Source organism: Dipodomys spectabilis, unplaced genomic scaffold (genome assembly GCF_019054845.1).
Source record: "Dipodomys spectabilis isolate Male_0828 unplaced genomic scaffold, ASM1905484v1 ptg000230l, whole genome shotgun sequence".
In the NCBI taxonomy this organism is placed as follows: domain Eukaryota; kingdom Metazoa; phylum Chordata; class Mammalia; order Rodentia; family Heteromyidae; genus Dipodomys; species Dipodomys spectabilis.
Genome location: NW_024870907.1, coordinates 2,820,953 through 2,844,482, shown reverse-complemented (window position 1 = coordinate 2,844,482; position 23,530 = coordinate 2,820,953). Strand labels below are relative to the sequence as shown.

Sequence of the window (23,530 nt, the reverse complement as noted above, 5' to 3'; positions counted from 1 at the left end):
CTTCCGGCCTTTTCCTGGTTAACTGGAGATGAGGCTCACGGCCCGGGGCTGGCGCCTGTCATCCCAGCTGCTCTAGAGGCTGAGATCTGGGGATGGCGGTTCGAAGCCAGCCCGGGCAGCAAAGTCCGTGAGACTCTTCTCTCCGTCTAACCAGCAAAACGCCAGAAGCGGAGGTGTGGCTCAAGTGGCAGAGCACCAGCCTTGAGCGACAAGCGCGGGGAGCGCCCGGGCCCCGGCACTCCCCCCCGCCGGCCGCGCGCTGGGCGGGAGGCGCGCGGGGAGCGGGGGCGCTCACGCCGGGCCGCCGCATCCGCGCAGGCGCGCCCCGCAGCCCCGCCTCCCAGCGGGAGACGCCGCGCCCCGACCCCTCCCAACCTCACCTCGGGGCGCCGAACCAGCGAGCGCGGAAGGCCTTTCCCAGATCGAGAGCCCGCTACCTGACCCCGGAAGGAATCGCGGCGCCACCCGGCGCGTCCTCGGTTGCCGTGGCGCCGCCCCGGAAGTGGAGCTCGCTCAGGCTGGAGCGCTGTCCCTCTGCGAGCTACCTTCCGCGAGCGCGACCCAGGGAGGGCCGGAGGCTGGGCCGGAGTCGTGTGGCTGGCGGGGCGGCCCGCAGGTGAGGCAACGCCGCCGCCATCGGCGGGGGGCGTGCGCCCGTGACGGCGAGCGCGCACGCGCGGGCCTCCGCCCCGCTCCGCCGGCCTCGCTGTCCCCGCGCCCGCTTCCTCCTCCGCCCTCCCGGTCTCGCCCTCCGGTTACAGTAATTGGTCTTTCTCTTATTACTGCTCATCCCGGGCTCTCGGATTTCTCCCGCTCGTTTGCCAGCTGTGCCGTCGCTTCGGGCATCTTTTGCGGGCGTCCCGCACCTGTTGGGAGAGCCCGGGGCGCGAGTCCGGAGCCGCCCCGCCCTGCGCGCTCTTCCCGGGGGCGGGGGGGGGGGGGGCGAGGCGGGAGGCCTCCCGCGGCTGGGGGTGTGCGGTGGGGATTGGAGGAATGGCTGGTGGAAGTGTCCCGTCCTTGGGAGCTGTTCTCCAAGCAGCTTCTTTGTGCAGACGAAGAGACCGGCCAAGAGTCAGTGGGTCGTGACTGTCACCCAGTGGGACGGGGAGAGGCACGGTGACAAGGCGGCCGGGAGCTCGCGCACCCTGTGCACCTCTGTGAAGCCATCATTTCCTGCATGCGTGCATGCACATGCACGCTCGCCAGTACTAGGGCTTGAAGCCAGGGCCTGGGTGCCATCCTTTAGCTGTTTTGCTCCAGGCTAGCCAGGGCTCTACCACTTGAACTGCAGCTCCACTTCTGGTTTTATGGTGGTTCATTGGAGATGAGCGTCTCATGGACTTTCCTGTCCTCCAGGCTGGCTTTGAACCACGATCCTCAGATCTCAGCGTCCTGAGTAGCTTAGTATGACAGGCATGAGCCACCCGCTGTGGGTTGATGCTCAGTTTTGAAAATGGCTGAACCAGTGACTTGCAATTCCAATGTGTGACCCAGAAGAAAATGATACGTCAGATTCATTGCACAGGACCCTGAACCCCACCCATTTTTCTGGTTTTGGGGAGAAGATAATAAAGCAGTCTGACATCATCCAATATTTATGTGTACTTTTCTACAGAAAAGAGCTTTGTATATTAGGATTGGGGAAGAGCCAACCTGGTTTTCCACAGTGGGAAATTTGGACTCTTGGTTCATGTACCTGTTCTAAATGCAGCTTCTTCTTTTTTGTTTTTGGTAGGTCATGGGGCTTGAACTCTGGGTCTGGGCACTGTCTCTCAGCTCTTCAGCTCAAGGCGAGTGCTCTGCCACTTGAGCCACAGCGCCACTTCTGGTTTTCAGGTGGTTCATTGGAGATAAGAGTCTCATGGACTTCCCTGCCTGGGCTGGCTTTGAACCATGATCCTCAGATCTCAGCCTCCTGAGTAGTTGGGATGACAGACATGAGCCACCACACCCCGGCTAGGTTTCTCTTATAGAGCCACTAATACCATCATCCTGACCCCTGTTCCTTAACCTCCTCCCCAAAGTCCCTCCACACACTGCTATGGAGTTGGGGATTACGTTGGTGAAACATGAACCTCTGGGGGGCACATGGAGCCTGGAGGGCTCTGTAAGGTAAGGGAGCCTCCTGGCTTTGGTGTCCTGTGGACCTTGATAACACATGCGGTGAGCGGGCCTGAAGTGGGAACAGGAGTGGGGGCTGGCGCTCGTGAGTGGAGACACACTCTCTATCCCTTCTCAGATATCCTTCAGCATCCTACATGGCAGGCAGGTCCAGTTCTGCCCCTTTCATAAAATTGTTTATCTCTTGCTTCTGTGTCACCGGTGGCATTTTGTGGCCCCTTCATCGGTGTTTCGTCTTCATTTCAGGGAGAAGCCAGAGGTGAGCGTCGGTGGAACAGAAAGAGCCTGTGCTTTCCGGTGGCTCCAGAGGGACCTATGGTCGCTGCAGCCTGGCGTGACAGGTGACAGGCCTCAGTGACAGGTAAGCGCAAGGTGACTGGGAAGAGGACCTGGGGTAGGCCTAAGGAGCTGGCCTTTTTCGCGGCTCCTTTTCCTGCGTTGTAATATGAGGATGGGAATGTGGCCGCATCGGCCATGCCGGGCTGGGGGAGCAGTCCCTGGCAGCCGGGATTGTTCCTCTCCCCTCTGCTCACACTGACACCATGCGCCGGGTGGGGCATGTGGGCACTTGGCCTCTGCGTGGGACATGAGTCTGCAGAACGTGGGGGGTCGGCTCTTGGGGTGCATTTGCTGTGGTCTCCAGGTGGTGACTGCTGATGTTTTTGTGAACTGAGTGGCATTTCTGATCACAAAAGCAGGGTGACTCTGGTTAGACTCCGTGTTACCCCATAAACTGGTCGCCTGGGTGTGCTCAGGTCGCAGGGCCCCTGGTCTGCTGCTTTTGTTGTTGTTGGTCGTGGGGCTTGAACTCTGGGCCTGGGCGCTGTCCCTCAGCTCCTCAGCTCAAGGCTAGCACTCTACCACTGAGCCACCTTCCCAGCCCCTGGTCAGCTTCCTACAGGGGCTCCTTCCCTCTGACCTTGCACTTCCCTGGGAGGGGCAGGACTGTAGAGTCTCTCCTGAGTGTTTTCTTCCAGCCAGGCCTCGTCCTCAGGGCCTCCCTGCTTGCCGACCCAGCCCTCATCCAAGCCCAACTGTACAGATGAGAACTCCTAAGTTGCTTACTCAAAGTCACACAGAGAGTGAGGGGTGCAGCCAGGCCTCAGGCCCCGGCCACGCTGCACCCCACCCCACACCTTCCTCCAGGGTGGCATCAGCCTCTCTGGCTGGGAAACGGAGATAGCTGTGTGAGGCCAGGCAGGCTGGCTCCTGTTGCATCCCTGTTGTTCCCCGGAGTGGAGCGCCTCCCTTAGAGAGACCCTCAAGCTCCTGGAGTCCCTGGTAAACAAGCCCATCCTCTTCAGATGAGATCAGACAGGGGAGAATAAAGAACACAGCCATCCCTGTGGAAGCCAGGCAGAGCCTGGCACTGGAAAATCAGGCTTTTTCAAGGGAAAAAAGGTTCAAAGAGGAAAAAAGGTCGCGACACAGATGCAAAGAGGTTGGCCACCTATCTGAGAGACACACGGTCGAACTGACAGTCTGTAGCTGTCTTCTGTCGATTTGTCTGAACTGAGCAGCTACCACCAGCCAAGCACAGAGCTGGACCCAGGCGGACATCAGCAAAGATGGAAGCCAGCTCCCTGGTCTCCATCGCAACAGGACTGTGGATGCCCACGGTCCAAGTGCCTGGTGTGGAGGGTCACAGGTCCACAGCCTCTGCCTCATCTGTGCTGGCACATGAGCAGTTCAGCCTGGCAAAGCAAGGAAAGGATGCACAGCATGTGCCAAGGTCCCGAGGTGGCAGAGAGCACGGGCAGTAAGAGCCGAGGGGGCACGGGAGAAGAAATGACAGATGTATCTGGAGAAGCAGCATGGGGGGACCACAGTGCTTGTTCTGTGAGAGGAATAAGTTAGATCCACGTGGAAGATCACCCTGTAGTCACCGATCATGGTTGGCATGAGCAAGAGGTAAGGCGATGAGAGGAGGGCACGCGGGCAGACGGGGCTGGAGCTCAAGGCTCTGGTCCCCAGCCTGTCCCCTGCCCACTCGGAGCTGGGTCTGTCCTGCTTCTAGCCTCATCACCCCACATTCTCCTGGGATGTTTGTGGGCATCTCTTGACCAGAGTCCTCAGCCCTGCACAGCTGACGTTCGGAGCAGGAGGATTTGTGGCAGGGTGCACATGCGCAGTGGAGCATGATGGGCAGTGTCCTGGCCTCATACCCTGGAAGCCAGGAGCACCGCTCCCCACTAGGACACCCCTAGACACTGCCAGGGCCCCGGGTGTAGTAGCACTAGGTGGAAGCCGCTGCCGGCATGGCGTGCACAGGGGCTGGGCCCGTGCTGGCCTTGTGTGTCGGGACTGAAGGGAAGTGGGCTGTAGAGCTGTCGGCATGCAGAGCCTCATCTCTCGCAGGACCATGGCAGGCCGAGTGAAGTGGGTCACTGACATCGAGAAGTCCGTGCTGATCAACAACTTTGAGAAGAGAGGATGGATCCAAGTGACCGAAAACGAGGACTGGAACTTCTACTGGTAAGCTGCCTGTGTTTCTGAGCCCCAGGAGTACAGCCCCGTGAAGGGCCAGGCTCTCAGAGAGGGTGGCTTTGTGCCTCGTCCAGGTGTGGTCATCCCTTCTTCATCCTGGCTGCTTCCTGTTCGTGCCAAGTCCAAAGTGTTACAGCCCAACAAGTGGGTTGGGGCCCAACACACCCACCCCCGGGGCAGCATCTGGAAGGATGCGGAAGGACGCTGAAGGATGCTGGGAGGAGTTTGTGCTCCTCTTGCTTTTCTCCCATAAACCAGCCACAAGCACCAACAGAAACTTGCATCTGGTAGGAAAAGAAATCAGTACTAGCCAGGCACCAGTGGCTCATGCCTGTAATCCTAGCTCCTCAGGAGGCTGAGATCTGAGGATCGCAGTTTGCAGCCAGCCTGGCATGAAAGAGACTTTTTTTTTTAGTCTTGGAACTTGAACTCAGGACCTGGGCACAGCCCCTGAGTTCTTTTGCACGAGGCTGGCGCTGTACCACTTTGAGCCACAGTGCCTCTTCTGGTTTTTGAGTGGTTAATTAGAGATAAGAGTCTCACTGGGACTTTTCTGTCAGGGTTGGCTTTAAGCCACTATCCTCAACCTTCTCAGTAGCTAGGATTACAGGCATAAGCAATGCTCCCTGTTGATTCTTTTCATGATGCTAAGAACCTTCTGACAGTGAGGATGTTGCCTGACTTCTCATCTGGCTGGAACTTTGTTTGAATGTGGCTACTAGAAACTTTACAGTTGCACAGGTGGCTCTTTGGTAGCTCATGTTTTATTTCTGTTGAGCAGTGCTGCCCTGTGCGGAACTTACTTATCACCGGTGACTCCAAAAACAGACCCCAGGCCGTGTGGCTGAAGCTTTACCCCAAATCTCCCTGAACTCAAAAATCCTCCTTGAGGCTGACAGCAGCTGGGGAGGACTTGGGGAGGGAAAAGAAAGAGGAGAGGGAGGGGCTGGGAAGGTAGCTCAGTGGTAGACTGCTTGCCTTGCGTGTATGGGGCCCTGGGTTCAATTCCTCAGCACCACATAAGCAGAAAAAGCCGGAAGTGGCGCTGTGGTTCAAGTGGTAGAGCGCTTGCCTTGAGCTGAATTGCTGAGGGACAGCACCCAGGCCCAGAGTTGAGCTGAAGAGCTGAGGGACAGCGCCCAGGCCCAGAGTTCAGGCCCCATAACCGACAAAAAAAAAAAAAAAAGAGGAGAGGGAGAACGCATGCATGAAGAGGGGCGAGCCTTCACCATGCAGGCTGCAAAAAGATTTGCCAGATAATTAGGGAAACTTGAACACTGAGTGAAAGTGACAGCTCCCAAGGAGCACTTGTAGCTTTGTGGTGGTTAATGGGAAATGGAGTCTTGTAAGAATGACTGCTCCCTCACCTGTGATACCAGTGAGACAGGCGATGGCTGAATGTGAGGGGATCTTGCATAGACGCTTTGGGTGCGCTGGCGCGGTCTGGGGTGTGCTGGGGAGCACAGGGTGAGGTCGCCGCTCCTATAGAAACTGCGTCTGTGGATTCTGTGAGTCCTGAGATTTTTCTCACTTTCCCACACTACCAAGTGGGGAGAGTTTCTGACTCTCACTGGCCTGAAATCAGGACAAGCCTGGTGTTCCTCGGGCAGCTCTGTCGCTTGGCTCAGTGCTGGGACAGAGCTGAGGGCGACCTGGCCCACTGAGTGAGAGGCCTTTTTGTGATTCTGTGGTACTGAGGCTTGACCTCAGGGCCTTGCACTCTTGCTTGTTTTTTGTTGTTGTTGGTGGTGGTGGTGGTCATGGGGGCTAAACTCTGGTCCTAGGCGATGTCCCTCAGCTCTTCAGCTCAAGGCTACCACCCTACCACTTAAGCCACAGCACTACTTCTGGCTTTTTTCTGCATATGTGGTGCTGAGGAATCGAGCCCAGGGCCTCATGCATGCAAGGCAAGCACTGTACTGCTTCCCAGCCCTTGCTTGGCTTTTTTGTACAAGGCTGGTGCTCTCCTAGTTGAACCACAGTTCCACTTCTAGCTTTTTGGTGGTTAATTGGAGATAGAGTCTTAAGGACTTTCCTGCCAGAGCTGGCTTTGAACTGTGATCCTCAGATCTCAGCCTCCTGAATAGGTAGGATTACAGGTGTGAGCCATAGCTGCCCAGCTCCAAGCTTCTTTGTTTTGCAAATCAGCAGCCCCTTTTCTGTTGTTGGCCCTCCCTTCATATGTTTTTCCTGTTCCTATGGGGGCATTGGGGACTGAGGTGGGTCGGGACAGTGGATCCATTTCCAGTCTGGGTGGTAGCCCAGTGGTAGAGCAAGTACGTACCTGGCATGTGCAATCCTCAACACTGCAAAAAATAATAAAATAAGGGACCTGGTGTGGTGGCTCACCCCTGTAATCCCAGCTACTTGTGAGGTGACTGTTAGGAGGATGGTAGTTTGAGATCAGCCATCAAAACTGCATGTCAACCAACAAGCCAGGCATGATAGTCCTAGCTACAGGGAGACATAACGAGGAGGATCACAGTCCCAGGCTGGCCTTTGGGCAAAAAGTGAGAAATAACCAAAGAAAAAGAGCCCAAGCCAGCACCGGGGGCTTACGCCTGTCATGCCGGCTACTCAGGAGGCTGAGAGCCACGGATTGCAGTACAAAGCTGGCAGGAAAGCCTGTGAGACTTATCTCCAATGAACCACATAAAGAGCTGCAAGTGGAGCTGCGGCTCAAGTGGTAGAGTACTGGCATTGAGCACAGAAGCTCAGGGACAGGCCTGAACTCATGTCCCAGGACCAGTGCAAAAACAAAATAGAGGGGCTGGGAAGGTGGCTTAGTGGTAGAGCGCTTGCCTTGCATGCATGAGGCCCTGGGTTTGATTCCTCAGCACCACATAAGCAAAAAGAAAAAAGCCAGAAGTAGTGCTGTGGCTCAAGTGGTAGAGCGCTAGCCTTGAGTTGAAGAGCTGAGGGACAGCGTCCAGGCCCAGAGTTTAGGCCCCACGACCGGACAAAAAAAAGAAAAAAAGAAAAGAAAAGAAAAAAAACAAAATAGAAAAACTGGGTCCTGCCCGTATAGTGAGGTCCCAGCAACCCCCATGGGCCCACAGCCCAGGGCTGGGGCAGGTAATGGTGTGGGCGCGTGGAAGGGGGGGTTCTGAGGAGACCACGAAGATAGGGACTTGTGCCTCATCCCCTGTGCTTCACTGTCAGGATGAGCGTGCAGACCATCCGGAACGTGTTTAGCGTGGAAACGGGGTACCGGCTATCGGACGATCAGATCGTCAACCACTTTCCCAACCACTATGAGCTGACCCGCAAGGACCTGATGGTGAAGAACATCAAGAGATACCGCAAGGAGCTGGAAAAGGAGGGCAGCCCCCTGGCCGAGAAGGATGAGAATGGCAAATACCTCTACCTGGGTTTGTGCCTTCCCTGGGGCCTTAGGCGGAAGGTGCCCAGATGGCGCCTGTGTGCCAGGCGGTTGGGCTGGGTGGGGCGTGTGGCACCTGTGTATCATCAGGTGCATCCAGCAGGGTGGGCAGGGCCGCCAGATCGGTGTGGCAGCTGAGTGTGTATGGCACCTGAGTGTGAGCATCTTGGAGTTGCGTGGAGATGAGCAGGGGGTGCTCGGTGCCCAGGACCCTGAGCCACTCCAGGAAGCACCCTGTCCCTGGCATCTCCCAGCTCTGGTCTCCATTCAGCATCTGTCCGGTGGGAGCCATGCCGGCCTGGCTCCCGGGTCCCCATGGGGACTGACCTATGCATGGGGAGAGTTCAGAGACCAGGGCTCAGTGGAGTAAAGTAGGATCTACAGCAGACTTATTACCATAGCTGCTGGGCCGGGTGAGAAGTGATGATAAGCAAAATCACTCTCCTCCTCTTCCTCCTCTTCCTCCTCCTCCTCCTCCTCCTCCTTGTGTGCTGGTGCTGCATCTGAACTCACACTTTTTTTTTTGGTCATTCATGGGGCCTGAACTCTGGGCCTGCACTCACAGATCTTCAGCTCAAGGCTAACACTCTACTACATGAGCCCCAGCACCACTTCTGGCTTTTTCTGCTTAAGTGGTACTGAGGAATCGAACCCAGGGCCTCATGTGTGCAAGGCAAGCATTCTACCACTGAGCCACCTTCCCAGCCAGGGCCTCACACTCTTGCTTGGCTTTTCACTCAATGCTAGCACTCTACTACTTGAGCCAGCACAGCTCCCCTTTCAGCTTTTTTTCTGGTTGATTAGAGATAAGAGTCTCTCATATTTTCATCCCCAGGCTGGTCTTGAACTCCAATCCTCAATCTCAGCTTCCCGAGTAGCTAGGATGACAGGCGTGAGCCACCAGCACTGGGCATTTTCTCTTCTTGGCCATCACTGAGTGATTCCTTACCAGCATGGGGCGTGTCTGCCTTTCAGACTTTGTGCCCGTCACCTTTATGCTGCCGGCCGACTACAACCTGTTTGTGGAGGAGTTCAGGAAGAGCCCATCCAGCACCTGGATCATGAAACCTTGTGGCAAAGCCCAGGGCAAAGGCATCTTTCTCATTAACAAGCTGTCGCAGATCAAGAAGTGGTCCCGGGACAGCAAGACATCCTCGTGAGTCCACAGACCCCATCCTGCCCACCTGGCTCCTGTGCCATCTGGACAGTGAGCTCAACACACACAGCTCTAATTCCTGTCAAGGCTTCTTACCCAGCAGGCCTTCGCTGTATGCTTTGCGATCTCACGGCTGCTTTCCCTAATGTGTACAGGTTTGTGTCTCAGTCCACAAAGGAAGCCTATGTGATCTCACTCTACATCAACAACCCGCTGCTCATCGGTGGCCGGAAGTTTGACCTGCGCTTGTATGTCCTGGTGTCCACGTACCGCCCACTGCGCTGCTACATGTAAGCGCCCATGGCCGCGCCTCTCTTCTCATCCTCATTTTCTGGAGGCTTAATGACTTAGCGAAGCAGGGCATGCACAGGGCCTGCACGGGGTGGGTGTTGGGGAAAGGAGAGCAGTTAGCCTGGACGGACATGTCAATCTATTTTTTTTTTCCTTTTCTTTCTTTTTATTTTGTCAGTAGTGAGGCTTGAACTCTGGGCCTGGGCACTGTCCCTGAGCTCTTTTGCTCAAGGCTAGTGCTCTACCACTTTGAGCCACAGTGCCACTTCCGATTTTCTGGTGGTTTATTGGAGATAAGAGTCTCAGGGACTTTCCTGCCCTGTCTGGCTTTGGACCATGATCCTCAGATCTCAGCCTCCCCAGCAGGTAGGATTACAGACATGAGCCACCGGCGCCCAGCTAAATATCAATCTTGTGAGAATGTCAGGCATGGTGGTGCACACCCATAGGCCCAGCACGTGGGAGGTAGAGACAGGAAGATTGTGAGTTTGAGGTCCATCTGGGCCATATAGTGAGACCTAGTGTTGAATATACAAAAGTAAAAGCTTCTAAAGATACGTGTTTAAAGAACGAAGGGGAAGATTTCCTTGTGTATCATTTGAATCCCTGTGAATTTCCCCTAGGTATAAGCTTGGGTTCTGCCGGTTTTGCACAGTGAAGTACACCCCGAGCACCAGCGAGCTGGACAACATGTTCGTCCACCTCACCAATGTAGCCATCCAGAAGCACGGGGTGAGTGGCTTCGCCCGAGTGCGTAGAAGCGTCCAGCTGGCTTGCCTTCCTGTTTTACAAGAGGATGGGTAGATAGGGACCACATTCAAGCCAGGCACAGAAGGGGCTGGAGCACAGGGCAGCAGGTGTTGCCAGGTACCTGCTTGGGGTATAGGGGGAGGAGTAGGGTGGGGACTCCCGGAGAAGGAAGGTTCCAGCCCCACCTTTCTAGCATTGTCACTTGGGCAAGGCATAGTGCTTGAGCCTGGCTCTGTATTAGTGAACAGAGAGAATCACATTGCAGATACCCCTTGACCTCCAGTGGGGTCATGGCCCCCTAAACCCATCTCAAGTCAAGCTGGGCACTGGTGGCTCACGCCTGTAATCCTAGCTATTCAGGAGGCTGAGATCTGAGGATCCCAGTTCAGTTCCATCCTGGGCAGGAAAGTATGAGACTCTTATCTCCAATTAGGTAGCAAAGAGCTGGAAATAGAGTTGTGGTTCAAGTGGTAGAGTACCATCCTTGAGCAAGGACATCCTCCTCAAAGACAACACACAGGTCCTGTATTCAAGCCCCAGTGGCAATACACACACACACACACACACACACACACAAGATATAGTGTAGTGTAAGTCAAAAATGTGTTCAACATACACACACACACAGAAGAAATAATCTAAGTCAAAAACATGCCCAAGCTGGATGCCGATGGCTCACACCTGTAATCCTAGCTACTCAGGAGGCTGAGATCTGAGGATCATGGTTCAAAGCCGGCCCAGGCAGGAAAGTCCCTGAGACTCGTATCTCCAATGAACCACCAGAAAACCGGCAGTGGCACTGTGGCTCAAAGTGGTAAAGGCCAAGAGCCTCCGTGCTGTGACTGGCTGGGCGGAACACAGCCTGTGGAACTCCAGTAGTAAGCAACAGGCCTCCCCAGGACAGGGGTCCCAGGCCTCTGCCAGCACCCAGAGAAGTGGGAGTGGGGGGGGACAGAGCGGGTGGCTGATGCCTGGGCGGGGGCCTCTCTTCTCCAGGAGGATTACAACCACATCCATGGGGGCAAGTGGACAGTGAGCAACCTGCGCCTGTACCTGGAGAGCACGCGCGGCAGGGAGGTGACGAGCAAGCTGTTCGATGAGATCCACTGGATCATCGTGCAGTCCCTCAAGGCCGTGGCGGTGAGTGCTGTGCCCTGTGCCCTGTGCGGCCGTGGGGGGCTGTGCGCGGCTGGCCGCTGGCTTTCTGGGACTGTTTAGGAGCTGGGGATGCGCCCGTTCTCTAGTGACAATCTCCATTTTCACGTTCTCCCTGCCGGCATCCGCCAGGGGATCAAGGGTTTTAGGAAGGGGTTGAAGACAGGTCCAGCCGGGCACCTCGCAGTAAGCTGTGGTGTTACCAAACCCCTGAGACACTGGTGACGTGATAATGGGGAGCAGTAGAGCAAAGGCGTCCATGTGGAGAGGCCTGGAGTAAATCGCAGCAGAGCTGGACACCCCCTCCCCCCGCACCCTGTGACTGCTACTCAGCGCAGATACAGGAAGCTTTAATGGAACAAGAAACCTAGATTAGGACGCCAACATATCCCACAACTAACTTCACGAGGACCTGGGAAGGTAAGGTGGCCCAGAGGTTGCCTGCTGTCCATGGCTTTCTCTGCATCGCTGCTGTGGCAGGCTGGAAAGCTCAGGGAGCTGGCGTGACCAAAGGCAGAAAGGGAGAGACATCACCATCCCCCACCCAGGTCCTGGCCCATGCTTTCCGAAAATAGGTTAATTTACTGATCAGAAAGAACTAGATAGCCGGGCCCAGTGGTTCATACCTGTAATCCTAGCTACTCAGGAGGCTGAGATCTGAGGATTATGGTTCAAAGCCAGCTCGGGCAGGAAAGTCTGTGAGACGCTTACATCTAATTAATCACCAGAAAACTGGAAGTGGCCCTGTAGCTCAAAGTGGTAGAGCACTAGCCTTGAGCTGAAGAGCTCAGGGACAGCGCCCAGGCCCAGAGTTTAAGCCCCAAGACTGACAAAAGAAAAAAGAAAGAACTGGATGCTGCTAATTTAACAGCACATGTAGAGGTGTAATCTTTATTGTTATTATTTTTATTTTTTTGTGCCAGTGCTACATCTTGAACTGAGCACCAGGGTCCTGTCTGTGAACTTTTTGGCTCAAGGCTAGCACTCTACCACTTGAGACACAATGCCACTTCTGGCTTTTTGGGGTACTTAATTGGAGGTAAGAGTCTCACAGACTTTGTTGCCCAGGCTGGCTTCCAACCTTGATCCTCACATCTCAGCCTCCTTAGTAGCTAGGATTACAGGTGTGAGGCACCGGCTCTCACTCAGTTCTTGAGTATTTTGCATATGCTTAGTTGCCTGGTTTTGACCAAGTGTGTTGCCTTCAGAGAAGCTAGGGTGGAGGCAGACGCGGAACAGGTGTGTAGAGGGGCCTGTGTGGGGAGTGGAGTGGGCTCTGGACCACCTGGGAGGCCCTGGATCCAGAACATGGGACAGAGAAACTGGGGGCCACGGCTCAGGGGAGGGGCAGAATGCTTAGCCGGAGAGCCAGCTGCGCCACGTGAGGCAGTTTAGCAACTTGCTGCTCTGCCCAGCTTTTCTGGGACAGAACCTGAGCACTAGCAGGTGTAGACTCCAGGCTTTCGGTGGAAATGCAATCCCTCTGAGTTCCAGGAGGAAACTGTCCAACTCAGGAGGGAAGCGCAGCCCAGCCTGGGTCCCCCTGAGAACTACCACTTGAGGTAACGTGGTCTAGCGCCCATTGAGGGGTAAAGAGCCTTACTGTCTGAGTAGAGCTCACTGATTCGGGGTGCAGGAGTCCCTGGGAGGTAAAACTACTGAGGGTTCAGATCCAGGGAGGCTGGGGAGGCTGGAGGGCAGCGGGTGAGGGGGGGGCAGGAATCTGCACTGCCAGCAGGTGATAGAAAAATATTTAAAGTATATTTGGGTGAAATGAAATTGTAAATTACAGAGGAAATTCAGTAACTCTAAACAAACTAAGTTTTATCAAGAGTTTATTTTAGTATAGCAAGATGAAACAGGGAGAATTTAGAGGGGAGGAGAAGTAGAGAAACACTTCTGCTTCTTGTGCAGAAAATGGGAGTTAAAATGGTGGTTTCCGTCTGCAGTCATTCTACATCCTGAGCTGGGTGAAGACACATAGTTATGCATCCAGCAACTCCTAACCTAACAGCGTTTTGGGGTGAGTAAGACAGGTGCAGACCACCCAAAACACAAATAACCTTGAAGCTTTTTTTTTTTTTTTTTTGGGGTGCCAGTCCTGGGGCTAGAACTCAGGGCCTGGGCGCTGTCTGTGAGCTCTCTTTGATCAAGGCTAGCATTCTGCCACTTGAGCCACAGCTCCACTTTTGGCTTTTTGGTAGTTAAAAGAGTGTAGTGGAGGTGCTGGGAAGGTGGCTCAGTGGTAGAGCACTTGCCTTGCATGCACGAGACCCTGGATTCGATTCCTCAGCACCACATAAGCAAAAAGAAAAAAGCCGGAAGTGGTGCTGTGGCTCGATGGTAGAGTGCTAGCCTTGAGCTGAAGAGTTGAGCGACAGGGCCCAGGCCCAGAGTTCAGGCCCCACAACCGGGCCCCCCCGCCCCCCCGCAAAAAAAAAAAAAAAAAGAGTGTAGTGGATTTTCCTGCCCAGGCTGGCTTTGAACTGTGACCCTCAGATCTCAGCTTGCTGAGTAGCTAGGATTCCAGGTGTGAGCCACCACGTGCCCAGCTGAGGCCTTTATTTTTCCACATGCGCCTTTCCTTTCTGTCTCTCACCCATTCAGGAAGAGTTTGCAGCTTCTTACCTTTTCAAAAGAGAACACCGATTTAGACCTCCCTTACATGCCTGCCGTTGTCACATGTCGAAGTAGGTGTGGTGTCACTTGTTTAACTGTGGTTCGCGCTTATTTCTAGTTCTGATGTCAGAGTCTAGCCCTTCTGATACTTGCTAAATATCATTTAATTTCCCTGCCTCCTCATCTATCCACCCTGCTTCATATCCCCCGGTGACTTTGGTCCCTTGCTGGTGGAGGGTCCATGATCCATTTCTGTAGCAGCGTCATGCTCAGCCGACCCATGCTCTACATGGGAAAGGGAGACCACAGGTCGCTTTCCTACCTGACTCAGGTGACAGGGTTTGGTTGACAGGAAATTCAGTTGGCAAGTTGCTTCAGTCGGGACCAGAAGACATTTAAGAAATCTGGAATTTCCAGGGCTTGGGCAGATACTAGTGAATCTTCAAGCTTTGAGAGGCTTTTCATTGTTTTTCAGTTTGCTGTCGGTGTTTACAGTCAGGCCCCAGGATGCTTTATAAAGGGGCTTTGCTATTACCCTGAAATGTTTTGGCAAGGACTTATTCAGTATGACAGGAAAAAGTATGGAAAAAAGTGAGGAAAAGAGGGAAACATTTCCTGTTTGCCAAGCAGGAAGCGGGAGCTAAAGATTCCATAAGCAGATGAATTTTTCATCACTGGAAACAGGTTTGTAAAGTGTCACTGGGGTCCCAGAGGGGTGGTCAGCAGTCTGGAGGACAGTGTGTGTGTGTGCGCGCGCACTGCCTCTGCGCTTGGAGCTGCATCGTGCCCCCTGAGGTCCTTGTCACATTGTTAGGGACAAGCAGGTTTTGGCTGCTTCAGGCTTGGTGGGTGGGGCCTGCTGGTCTCCAGGGAGCTGACCTTTGACACTGCCATGTAACCCACTGGTCACTCTCTCTTCAGCCGGTGATGAACAACGACAAGCACTGCTTCGAATGCTACGGCTACGACATCATCATTGACGACAAGCTGAAGCCCTGGCTGATCGAGGTGACTGCACTCTGCCCCGCACACCACCCGCCGCTCCCCTTGCCTCCACCACAGCCCAGCGCGCAGCCTGGCGCAGGCCCAACAGGAGGCAGGCACAGATGCTCAGGCGTGGCCATGTGTGCGTGGTGGAGATCCATGTGCTCCCGATCCCTCATCTCCTGCGGGCCCAGCCACCAGGAGGGCCTGCGGTCCAGCTCCGGATGAGTTCGGTGGCTCAGGTGCCCTGGCTTGCAGGGCTTCCAGTCCTTGTGGGGACTTGGTTCCCATCTGTAACAAAGCTCACAGCCTCTGATGTCCTGGGCGGTGGCAGCAGCATGCTTATTCTTCAGCCCGTGGGAAGACATAGCTCGGCCTGCATCAGGGACTAGTCAGGGCATCGTGGTGACTGTGCCAGAAGGGGCAAGGTGTACACCTACTGTGTGCCTGGGCCTTTGCTGGCAGCCACGCTGGCAGGCATTGCACACCCGTCTGTGGTTCACACTTCAGTCCACCTGGCCAAGTGCTCTGCAGGTGAGCCAAAGCCACGCAGAGGAAACGCAGGCCCCAAGCGCTCAGGGTTGGCATGACTGTGAGAATGAAGAAACCCACTTCTGCAGGCTCGTCACCCTGTCATTGCTCTGAACGCGTGTCTTCTCACCAAGCTCATGTGGATCTGGACAGCTCAGGGCCTGCTGTCCCTTTCCAAGCCAGGAAGCCGTGCAGGATGCTGGGAGAGCCAGCTGTCAGTCAGCAGGCTGTGTCCTGGCAGTGTCTCCATGCTGGCAGTCAGCAGGCTGTGTCCTGGTGGTGGTGGTGTCTCCATGCTGTCAGTCAGCAGGCTGGGCCCTGGCGGTGTCTCCATGCTGTCAGTCAGCAGGCTGTGTCTTGGCGGTGTCTCCATGCTGTCAGTCAGCAGGCTGGGTCCTGGTGGTGGCGGTGTCTCCATGCTGTCAGTCAGCAGGCTGTGTCCTGGCGGTGGTGGTGTCTCCATGCTGTCAGTCAGCAGGCTGGGTCCTGGTGGTGGCAGTGTCTCCATGCTGTCAGTCAGCAGGCTGTGTCCTGGCGGTGTCTCCATGCTGTCAGTCAGCAGGCTGTGTCCTGGTGGTGGCGGTGTCTCCATGCTGTCAGTCAGCAGGCTGTGTCCTGGCGGTGTCTCCATGCTGTCAGTCAGCAGGCTGTGTCCTGGTGGTGGTGGTGTCTCCATGCTGTCAGTCAGCAGGCTGTGTCCTGGTGGTGGTGGTGTCTCCATGCTGTCAGTCAGCAGGCTGTGTCCAGGCAGTGTCTCCATGCTGTCAGTCAGCAGGCTGTGTCCTGGTGGTGTCTCCATGCTGTCAGTCAGCAGGCTGTGTCCTGGCGGTGTCTCCATGCTGTCAGTCAGCAGGCTGTGTCCTGGCGGTGTCTCCATGCTGTCAGTCAGCAGGCTGTGTCCTGGTCCTGGCGGTGTCTCCATGCTGTCAGTCAGCAGGCTGTGTCCTGGTGGTGTCTCCATGCTGTCAGTCAGCAGGCTGTGTCCTGGTGGTGTCTCCATGCTGTCAGCAGGCTGTGTCCTGGCGGTGTCTCCATGCTGTCAGTCAGCAGGCTGTGTCCTGGCTGTGTCTCCATGCTGTCAGTCAGCAGGCTGTGTCCTGGCGGTGTCTCCATGCTGTCAGTCAGCAGGTGCGGCGAACCCCTTCTCGGCCAGCGAGGAAGAACGACCACCACACCAGGAGTCTTCTCAGATCACACTTTATTGGAGAGCCTTTTAGTTGAAGGGAGAGCTTGAGCGCAAGAGAGCGAGCAAGGAAATGCAGCCGCTTATATAGGGTTTGGAACACGGGTCGCTTCAGGATTGGCTGTCCGCCTTCTACCGTCACCAGGTGCCACGGGATTGGCTCAGGATTCATAATGATGGCGCGTGCGCACAGCTGGGGACTCGCAGCCCCGCCAAGCACTTGCCTAATATGGAGTTGTTTACTTCTAGGCTGAAAGGAAGCGGGCGCCATCTTGTAATGGCGTTTGTCCCGGCTCCCTGCAAGCAGGCTGTGTCCTGGTGGTGTCTCCATGCTGTCAGTCAGCAGGCTGTGTCCTGGTGGTGGTGGTGTCTCCATGCTGTCAGTCAGCAGGCTGTGTCCTGGCTGTGTCTCCATGCTGTCAGTCAGCAGGCTGTGTCCTGGTGGTGGTGGTGTCTCCATGCTGTCAGTCAGCAGGCTGTGTCCTGGTGGTGGTGGTGTCTCCATGCTGTCAGTCAGCAGGCTGGGCCCTGGCAGTGTCTCCATGCTGTCAGTCAGCAGGCTGGGTCCTGGTGGTGGTGGTGGTGTCTCCATGCTGTCAGTCAGCAGGCTGTGTCCTGGTGGTGGTGGTGGTGTCTCCATGCTGTCAGTCAGCAGGCTGTGTCCTGGTGGTGGTGGTGTCTCCATGCTGTCAGTCAGCAGGCTGTGTCCTGGTGGTGGTGGTGTCTCCATGCTGTCAGTCAGCAGGCTGTGTCCTGGCTGTGTCTCCATGCTGTCAGTCAGCAGGCTGTGTCCTGGTGGTGGTGGTGTCTCCATGCTGTCAGTCAGCAGGCTGTGTCCTGGTGGTGGTGGTGTCTCTATGCTGTCAGTCAGCAGGCTGGGCCCTGGCAGTGTCTCCATGCTGTCAGTCAGCAGGCTGGGTCCTGGCGGTGTCTCCAGGCACTTGTTACACTGTCAAGCTGGCTGGGCACAGAGTAGATAAAAAATATTTGTGTTTTCTCTTCTTGCATCTTAAGTAGAATGATTTGAATTGTTCTTAAGCTTTCTTTGGTGACCTAGGATCCTAGCAGTGAGGGCCTGGGTACTATTCCTAAGCTTTTGTGCTCAAGGCTAGTTCTCTTATCCCTTGAGCCACAGCTCCAATTCCAGCTTTATCTTTATTTTTATTTTTTGTGGTTAATTGGAGATAAAAATTTCTCAGACTTTCCTACCTGGGCTGGCTTTGAACCATCATCCTCAGATCTCAGCCTCCTGAGTAATGAGGATTACAGGTGTGCGCCACCAGTGCCCCGTCCATTATTTCTTTTTTGGGGGGAGAGAGGGGTCCGGTCGTGGGCCTGAACTCTGGGCCTGGGTGCTGTCCCTCAGCTCTTCAGCTCAAGGCTAGCGCTCTACCACTTGAGCCACAGCGCCACTTCCAGTTTTTTTCTTTTTGCTTATGTGGTGCTGAGGAATCAAGCCCAGGGCCTCAGGCATGCAAGGCAAGCGCTCTACCACTGAGTCACCTTCCCAGCCCCCAGACCATTATTTCTAATGTGGTCATAACTCTCCATGTTCACATAGTCCCAGTAAGAATTTTGGCACTGTGGAATACGAGAGTGGTGTTAAGGGATCCTCTGCTCGCACACACAGAGGCATCTAACTGGGAGAAACCTGAGCAGTTCATAGATCTGCTGTCTCTGATCTCTCATGGCCTGCAGCAGCTGACCAAGAGCATTAGAGCTGTGTCTGTGTTTGGCCACATGTGGCCGGCATTGCTCAGACATTCAGAGGCCTTCCGGCCCCACCTCTCCGTGTGTTGGCTGCCTTGGTTGGATTGGAGCCTGCTGCACTGGGGAGGTTTGAATCTTCTCACAAGACATAGCCCTTTACCTTTCCAGCAAGCCTCCCGCTGCCGCGTGATCAGGGTCACCAGAGTCCTTAGGACAGAGCTGACACGCACAACACAAATTATGTTTGTGATGAACGCTGACTCATAATGCGTGAGACCCTAGTCCTGATCAGGTCTTTAAAAATTGACATTTCAACTAAGAACTAATAAAAGTAACCCAAAGTGCTTCCCATGCAAGGTGCTTGCGTCAACAATGGCAGCTTCTTGCCCGTGACGCTCCTGGCAGCCCACGTTCCCCCCCCAGAGCGCATATCCGCCTCGCAGAGTCAGCCAGGGTGAAAAGTGTGTTTTTTTCTCTCGCAGGTTAATGCATCCCCGTCTCTCACCTCCAGCACCGCCAATGATCGAATCCTCAAGTACAACCTGATTAATGACACTCTCAACATCGCAGTCCCCAACGGTGAGATCCCAGACTGCAAGTGGAACAAGTCCCCCCCGAAGGAGGTGCTTGGCAATTATGAGATTCTGTAAGTCTGCAGGGGTCCCGTGCTTCAGGCTGAGGCACGAGGGTTCTCTTGGTGTGTGGACTCGCTTAGGCAGTGTTTCACTCCGTGATGAGTCTACACACAATGCCCTGGTAGCAGGAAAGTGTTCTGGAGCTCAACCAGACCTGCTCTGCTTAGTAACTGTTTAAGAAGCACTGGTCACATCCCCATGCCTAAAGGCTGCTGGGACAGCATGGGGTGGGAGCCAGGCACTGCTGGCTCACGCCTGTAATCCTAGCCACTCAGGAGGCTGAGATCTGAGGATCATGGTTCGAAGCCAGCCCAGATAGGAAAGTTTGCAAGACTCCTCTCTCCAGTTAATCACCAAAAACCCGGAAACAGGCTTTGGTTTGAGCAAATAAGCCAAGGGACACCACCCAAGCCCTAAGCTCAAGCAGACTGCCCTCCATAGGCCTCAGCCGTAAAGCTCTGAATTAAGACTGAAAGCCTGGTGTTAACCCTGTGTCCTCCGCATCTCAGCTCTGTCAGGGTTGCGGGGAGATCACTGTGGGCAAAGAATGCTCCTTCGCCAAGCCTACCCCAAGTGACCTCTCACTGTCCTCAGGACCTGGGGGGAAGGGGGAGATGTCCTGCAGTGGGAGATATGACAGACAGACAGGGCTCTGTGGCTCCAGTCCAGCGAAGCCCAGGCTGTGTCTGCGTCCACTGCCTTGTGGATCCCCAGCTCGGACCCCGGCCTCAGTCTGCAGGATCAGTCACATGACTCATGTGCAGGGCACTGGCACACATCTCCCCAGGGGCTGGGGGATGTGGTTAGTTTGCTACTCACTGCTGCCTTGTCTGTGTTTTCTTCGGGGTCACTGCCAGGCACTGTGCCATCCACAGAGCCGTTTGCTTAAGTGGCTGGGCCAGGCTGCTTCCTGGTGCCGTGCTTGAGACTGTCTGTGTGCAGGTACGACGAGGAGTTGGCCCAGGGTGATGGGACCGCTGACCGAGAGCTCAGAAGCCGCCAGGGCCAGCCCCAGGGGCCCAAAGGGAGCCGTTTGAGAGACTCAAGGACCATCCTCAACACGTGGAAGTGATCACCAGCCCAGCCCTTCCAGAACTGCTCATTCAGCCGGGCCGGCCCTGCTGGAGGCCTATTTTGAAGCTTCCTTTTTCTAGAATGCTTCTCCTTTCCTGAGCCCTGTAAATAATTATTTAATAAAGGCACTTCCGTGGAGGGCCAAGGAGTTCGCTCCTCTGGGAGGTGTGTGGCACCCTGACACAGCCACGCTGGAGCCGGTGACGTCACAGCCCCAGGCCGGCACAGTTCTTAAATTTGGCACTAAACTTAACAGGTCCCAAAACGTGATCTGCTTTCCTGACAGAGACTGACCCTGCAGGGTAAAGCAACAAATTTAATCTGGTGGAAGCGCTCTGCACCTGATTCTGGAGAAATCGGGCATTTGTCTGCAGAAGTCTCCTGTGCAGTGCTCCCGGGAAGCCTGTCCTGTCACAAGGGTTTGGGACGAGGCTCGCACAGGTGAGCACAGACAGGTGCTGCCCGTGGCATCTGCAGCACCAGCGTCTGGCTTTGTCACCGTGGTTGGCAGCTGTCAGTGGGGACTGGACTTCTGTGTGTGTGTGTGTGTGTGTGTGTGTGTGTGTGTGTAGTTTTCTTGGATCTCCAGGGTGCACAGAGAAATCTGGAAGCATGTGAGTTAGCAGGCAGACTGACAGGGCATCATCAGGACTGTCCTGGAGGGTGGTGGGAGTGGAACTCCTAGCAAGAGCCCTGCCTCATCGTCACCTGACGCCTGCTGACCCAGGCTTCAGTCACACCTGGAAATGATCTCCAAGCCCCCTTCCTCCCCTGTTAGGTTGGTAACAGGATCTAGTTCTCACCATCTTGTGCTGCTCAGGCTGGCTTCGAACCTTGATCCTCAGATCTCAGCCTCCTGAGTATCTAGGATTACACATGTAAGCTACCCATGCTGGGCTGCATATATTCATACATATATATATATATGTATATATATTATACATACATATGTGTAGTTTTATTTATTTTTGTCGGTTAAACTCAAGGCTTTGGCACTGTCCCTGAGCTCTTTTGCTCAAGGCTAGCATTCTACCACTTTGAGCCATAGCTCTACTTCCAGTTTTTTGGTGGTTACTTGGAGATAAGAGTCTCACAGGATGTTCGGGTGCTGGTGGCTCATGCCACCTAGCTACTCAGGAGGCTGAGATCTGAGGATCACGGTTCAAAGCCAGCCCGGGCAGGAAAATCTGTGAGACTTTTTTTTTTTTTTTTGTGAGACTTTTATCTCCTAATAACCACCAGAAAGCCAGAAGTGGCACTGTGGCTCAAGTGATAGAGTGCTATCCTTGAGCTGAAGAGCTTAGGAAAGTACCCAGCCCCAGATTCAAGCCCCACAACTGACCAAAAAACAAAAACAAAAAGTGTCTCACAGGAACTTTTCTGCCCAAGCTGGCTTTGAACTGTGATCCTCACACCTCAGCATCCAGAGTAGCTAGGTGTGAGCCCAGCTTCATGCATTCACTTTTTTGTTGTTGTTGTTATTGTTGTGGGGCCTGAACTCTGGGCCTGGGTACTGTCCTTGAGCTCTTCAGCTCAAGGCTACCACTCCAACACTTAAGCCACAGCACCACTTTGGCTTTTTATGCCTATGTGGTGCTGAGGAATCAAACCCAGGACCTCATGCATGCAAGGCAAGCACTCTACCACTGAGCCACCTTCCCAGCTTCATGCATTCACTTTTAATGACATTTCACTGCCAGTTTAAGGGAAAGGCCTCTTTCAATGCAAGTGGTACGATATAAAGTGAGAGATGAAATCCAACAAATAGTGTTTGGCCAGAATCTGGAGACGGCCAGTCCTGACATCCTGCTGTGATCTGGATGCCCATCGCAGGCCAGGCTCCGTAATTGGCTTCTGCGCTGTTGGATGGCAGGTCTGAAACTGAACCACTGCGTCACACTCAAGCTTGAGGCCCAGCTCTGCACTGCTTAGCTGCATCCTACCCTGTCCATGGGCTCTTGGGGTTTTGTTCTCTGGGGAATAAAAAGAGAAGCCATCTCCTGGCCTTCTTCACTCACAATGGGCTTGTCTTAACTTTTCCCCAAAGTCAGCACAAGCTACATTTGTTGGTGGTGGTGGTGGTGGGGCTTGAACTCAAGACCTGGGTGCTGTCCCTGAGTCTCTTTATGCTCCAGTCTAGTGCTCTACCACTTGAGCCACAGCACCACTTCCGGCTTTTTCAGTGTATGTGGTGCTGAGGAATTGAATCCAGGGCCTCATGCATGCTAGGCAAGCACTCTACCACTGAGCCACCTTCCCAGCCACAGCCCCATTCTCTCAGCCTCCATAAAGTTGAGTCCATTGACCTTTGCCCCTGCCTCCTCCACCTGTCCTGGGGTCACGGCTCTGCGCACCCTCGTTGGATGGGATGGGCCGAGGCCCTGGCTGTGCTGGCCACTCCGAGGATGCGGGGGGGGGGGGGGGGGTAGGCTGCTTGCTAGGCGGGTCAGGCTCTGCGTGCTCTATGTCACATGGTGGCTGTCACATTACGATGTCGTGTTTGGGGGCAGATGTTTCCTCCTTGCTCCATCGGAGCACACGCAGGGAGGAAGCCAGGATCGCCAGGAGCCAGGGCCCAGCGCTGCTACGTCCTGGCCCAGGACCCAGCGGCCACCTCTTTGGGATGGTTCTCCTCCTAGTATGTGGGCTGTGGTCTGAGACCTGCCCCGGCTGGTCATTTGCACTACTTGGGTTAGGTTTGGTTTTTCCCAGCATGAACTCATGCATTTGAGTCCCCAGGGTCGGTGAGGTGCTCACATGTAGCCCCAGCCCTGTGGTGACCCCACACTCTGGTCCACGGGGACCATGGAGGGCTTGGGGAGCTGCTGTGGGGACGTGGCCCGCCAGCCTATGGGCGTGGCCTAGGCAGACACCGAGCTCCAGGGCATTTTGAGGCCTGTGGGCGCCCACAGCAGCATCTGTGGATTTTGCTTCCTGATTCTTACTCAGGAAGCCCTTTGCATGGCTTTAGTCATTTGCATGGTAAATCATTTTCTGACCTTTTGGTTTTTGTTTTTTTTCCAGCCTTAACTATAATGTAGTGTCCATGTTGAATGTTCTCCAGGAATAATGTTTTTATGGAATAAAGTATTCCCAGTTCTTTGGCTAGGCACTGGTGGCTCATGCCTGCAATCCTAGCTTCTCAGGAGGCTGAGATCTAAGGATCAAGGCTCCAATCTAGCCTGGTCAGGAAAGTCTATGAGACTCTTAATCTCCGGTTAATCAGATAAAACCTGGACATTGAGCTGTGGCTCCAGTGTGTCAGCCCTAATGGCGTACACATACCACACACAAACAGTGGTGGTGGTAGATCTTTATAGCACATTCTGGAACAGAGGCAGGGTATGGAAGCTGCAGGCCAGGTGGGGCCTCCGGGGGCCTTGGAGGGTGGTCAGGTAGCTTGCACAGCCGTGGCTGCAGCTTCTTGCGTTCTGGAATCCTGTCTTGCAGGA

The 23,530-nt window shown here is 54.8% G+C and overlaps 1 protein-coding gene across 1 annotated transcript; it reads left to right on the top strand.

Annotated features, from left to right (window-relative positions):
* Window positions 1-540: 540 nt before the first annotated feature.
* Ttll1 (tubulin tyrosine ligase like 1) lies at window positions 541-20,259 on the top strand. Its single transcript, XM_042697948.1, has 11 exons — window positions 541-616; window positions 2,368-2,482; window positions 4,480-4,596; window positions 7,771-7,979; window positions 8,966-9,146; window positions 9,302-9,436; window positions 10,061-10,169; window positions 11,184-11,327; window positions 14,883-14,969; window positions 18,852-19,015; window positions 19,947-20,259. Exons 3-11 carry the CDS (start codon window positions 4,484-4,486, stop codon window positions 20,074-20,076), a joined length of 1,272 nt encoding a protein of 423 aa, XP_042553882.1. The 5' UTR covers window positions 541-616; window positions 2,368-2,482; window positions 4,480-4,483; the 3' UTR covers window positions 20,077-20,259.
* The last annotated feature ends 3,271 nt before the right edge of the window (window positions 20,260-23,530 follow it).

Bases quoted from the DNA above. Each gene is read 5' to 3' on its own strand.
- Ttll1 (XM_042697948.1), top strand. From the start codon at position 4,484: ATGGCAGGCCGAGTGAAGTGGGTCACTGACATCGAGAAGTCCGTGCTG. The intron at 9,437-10,060 runs GTAAGCGCCCAT...AATTTCCCCTAG, and splicing joins CGCCCACTGCGCTGCTACAT to GTATAAGCTTGGGTTCTGCC. The intron at 19,016-19,946 runs GTAAGTCTGCAG...GTCTGTGTGCAG, and splicing joins CTTGGCAATTATGAGATTCT to GTACGACGAGGAGTTGGCCC.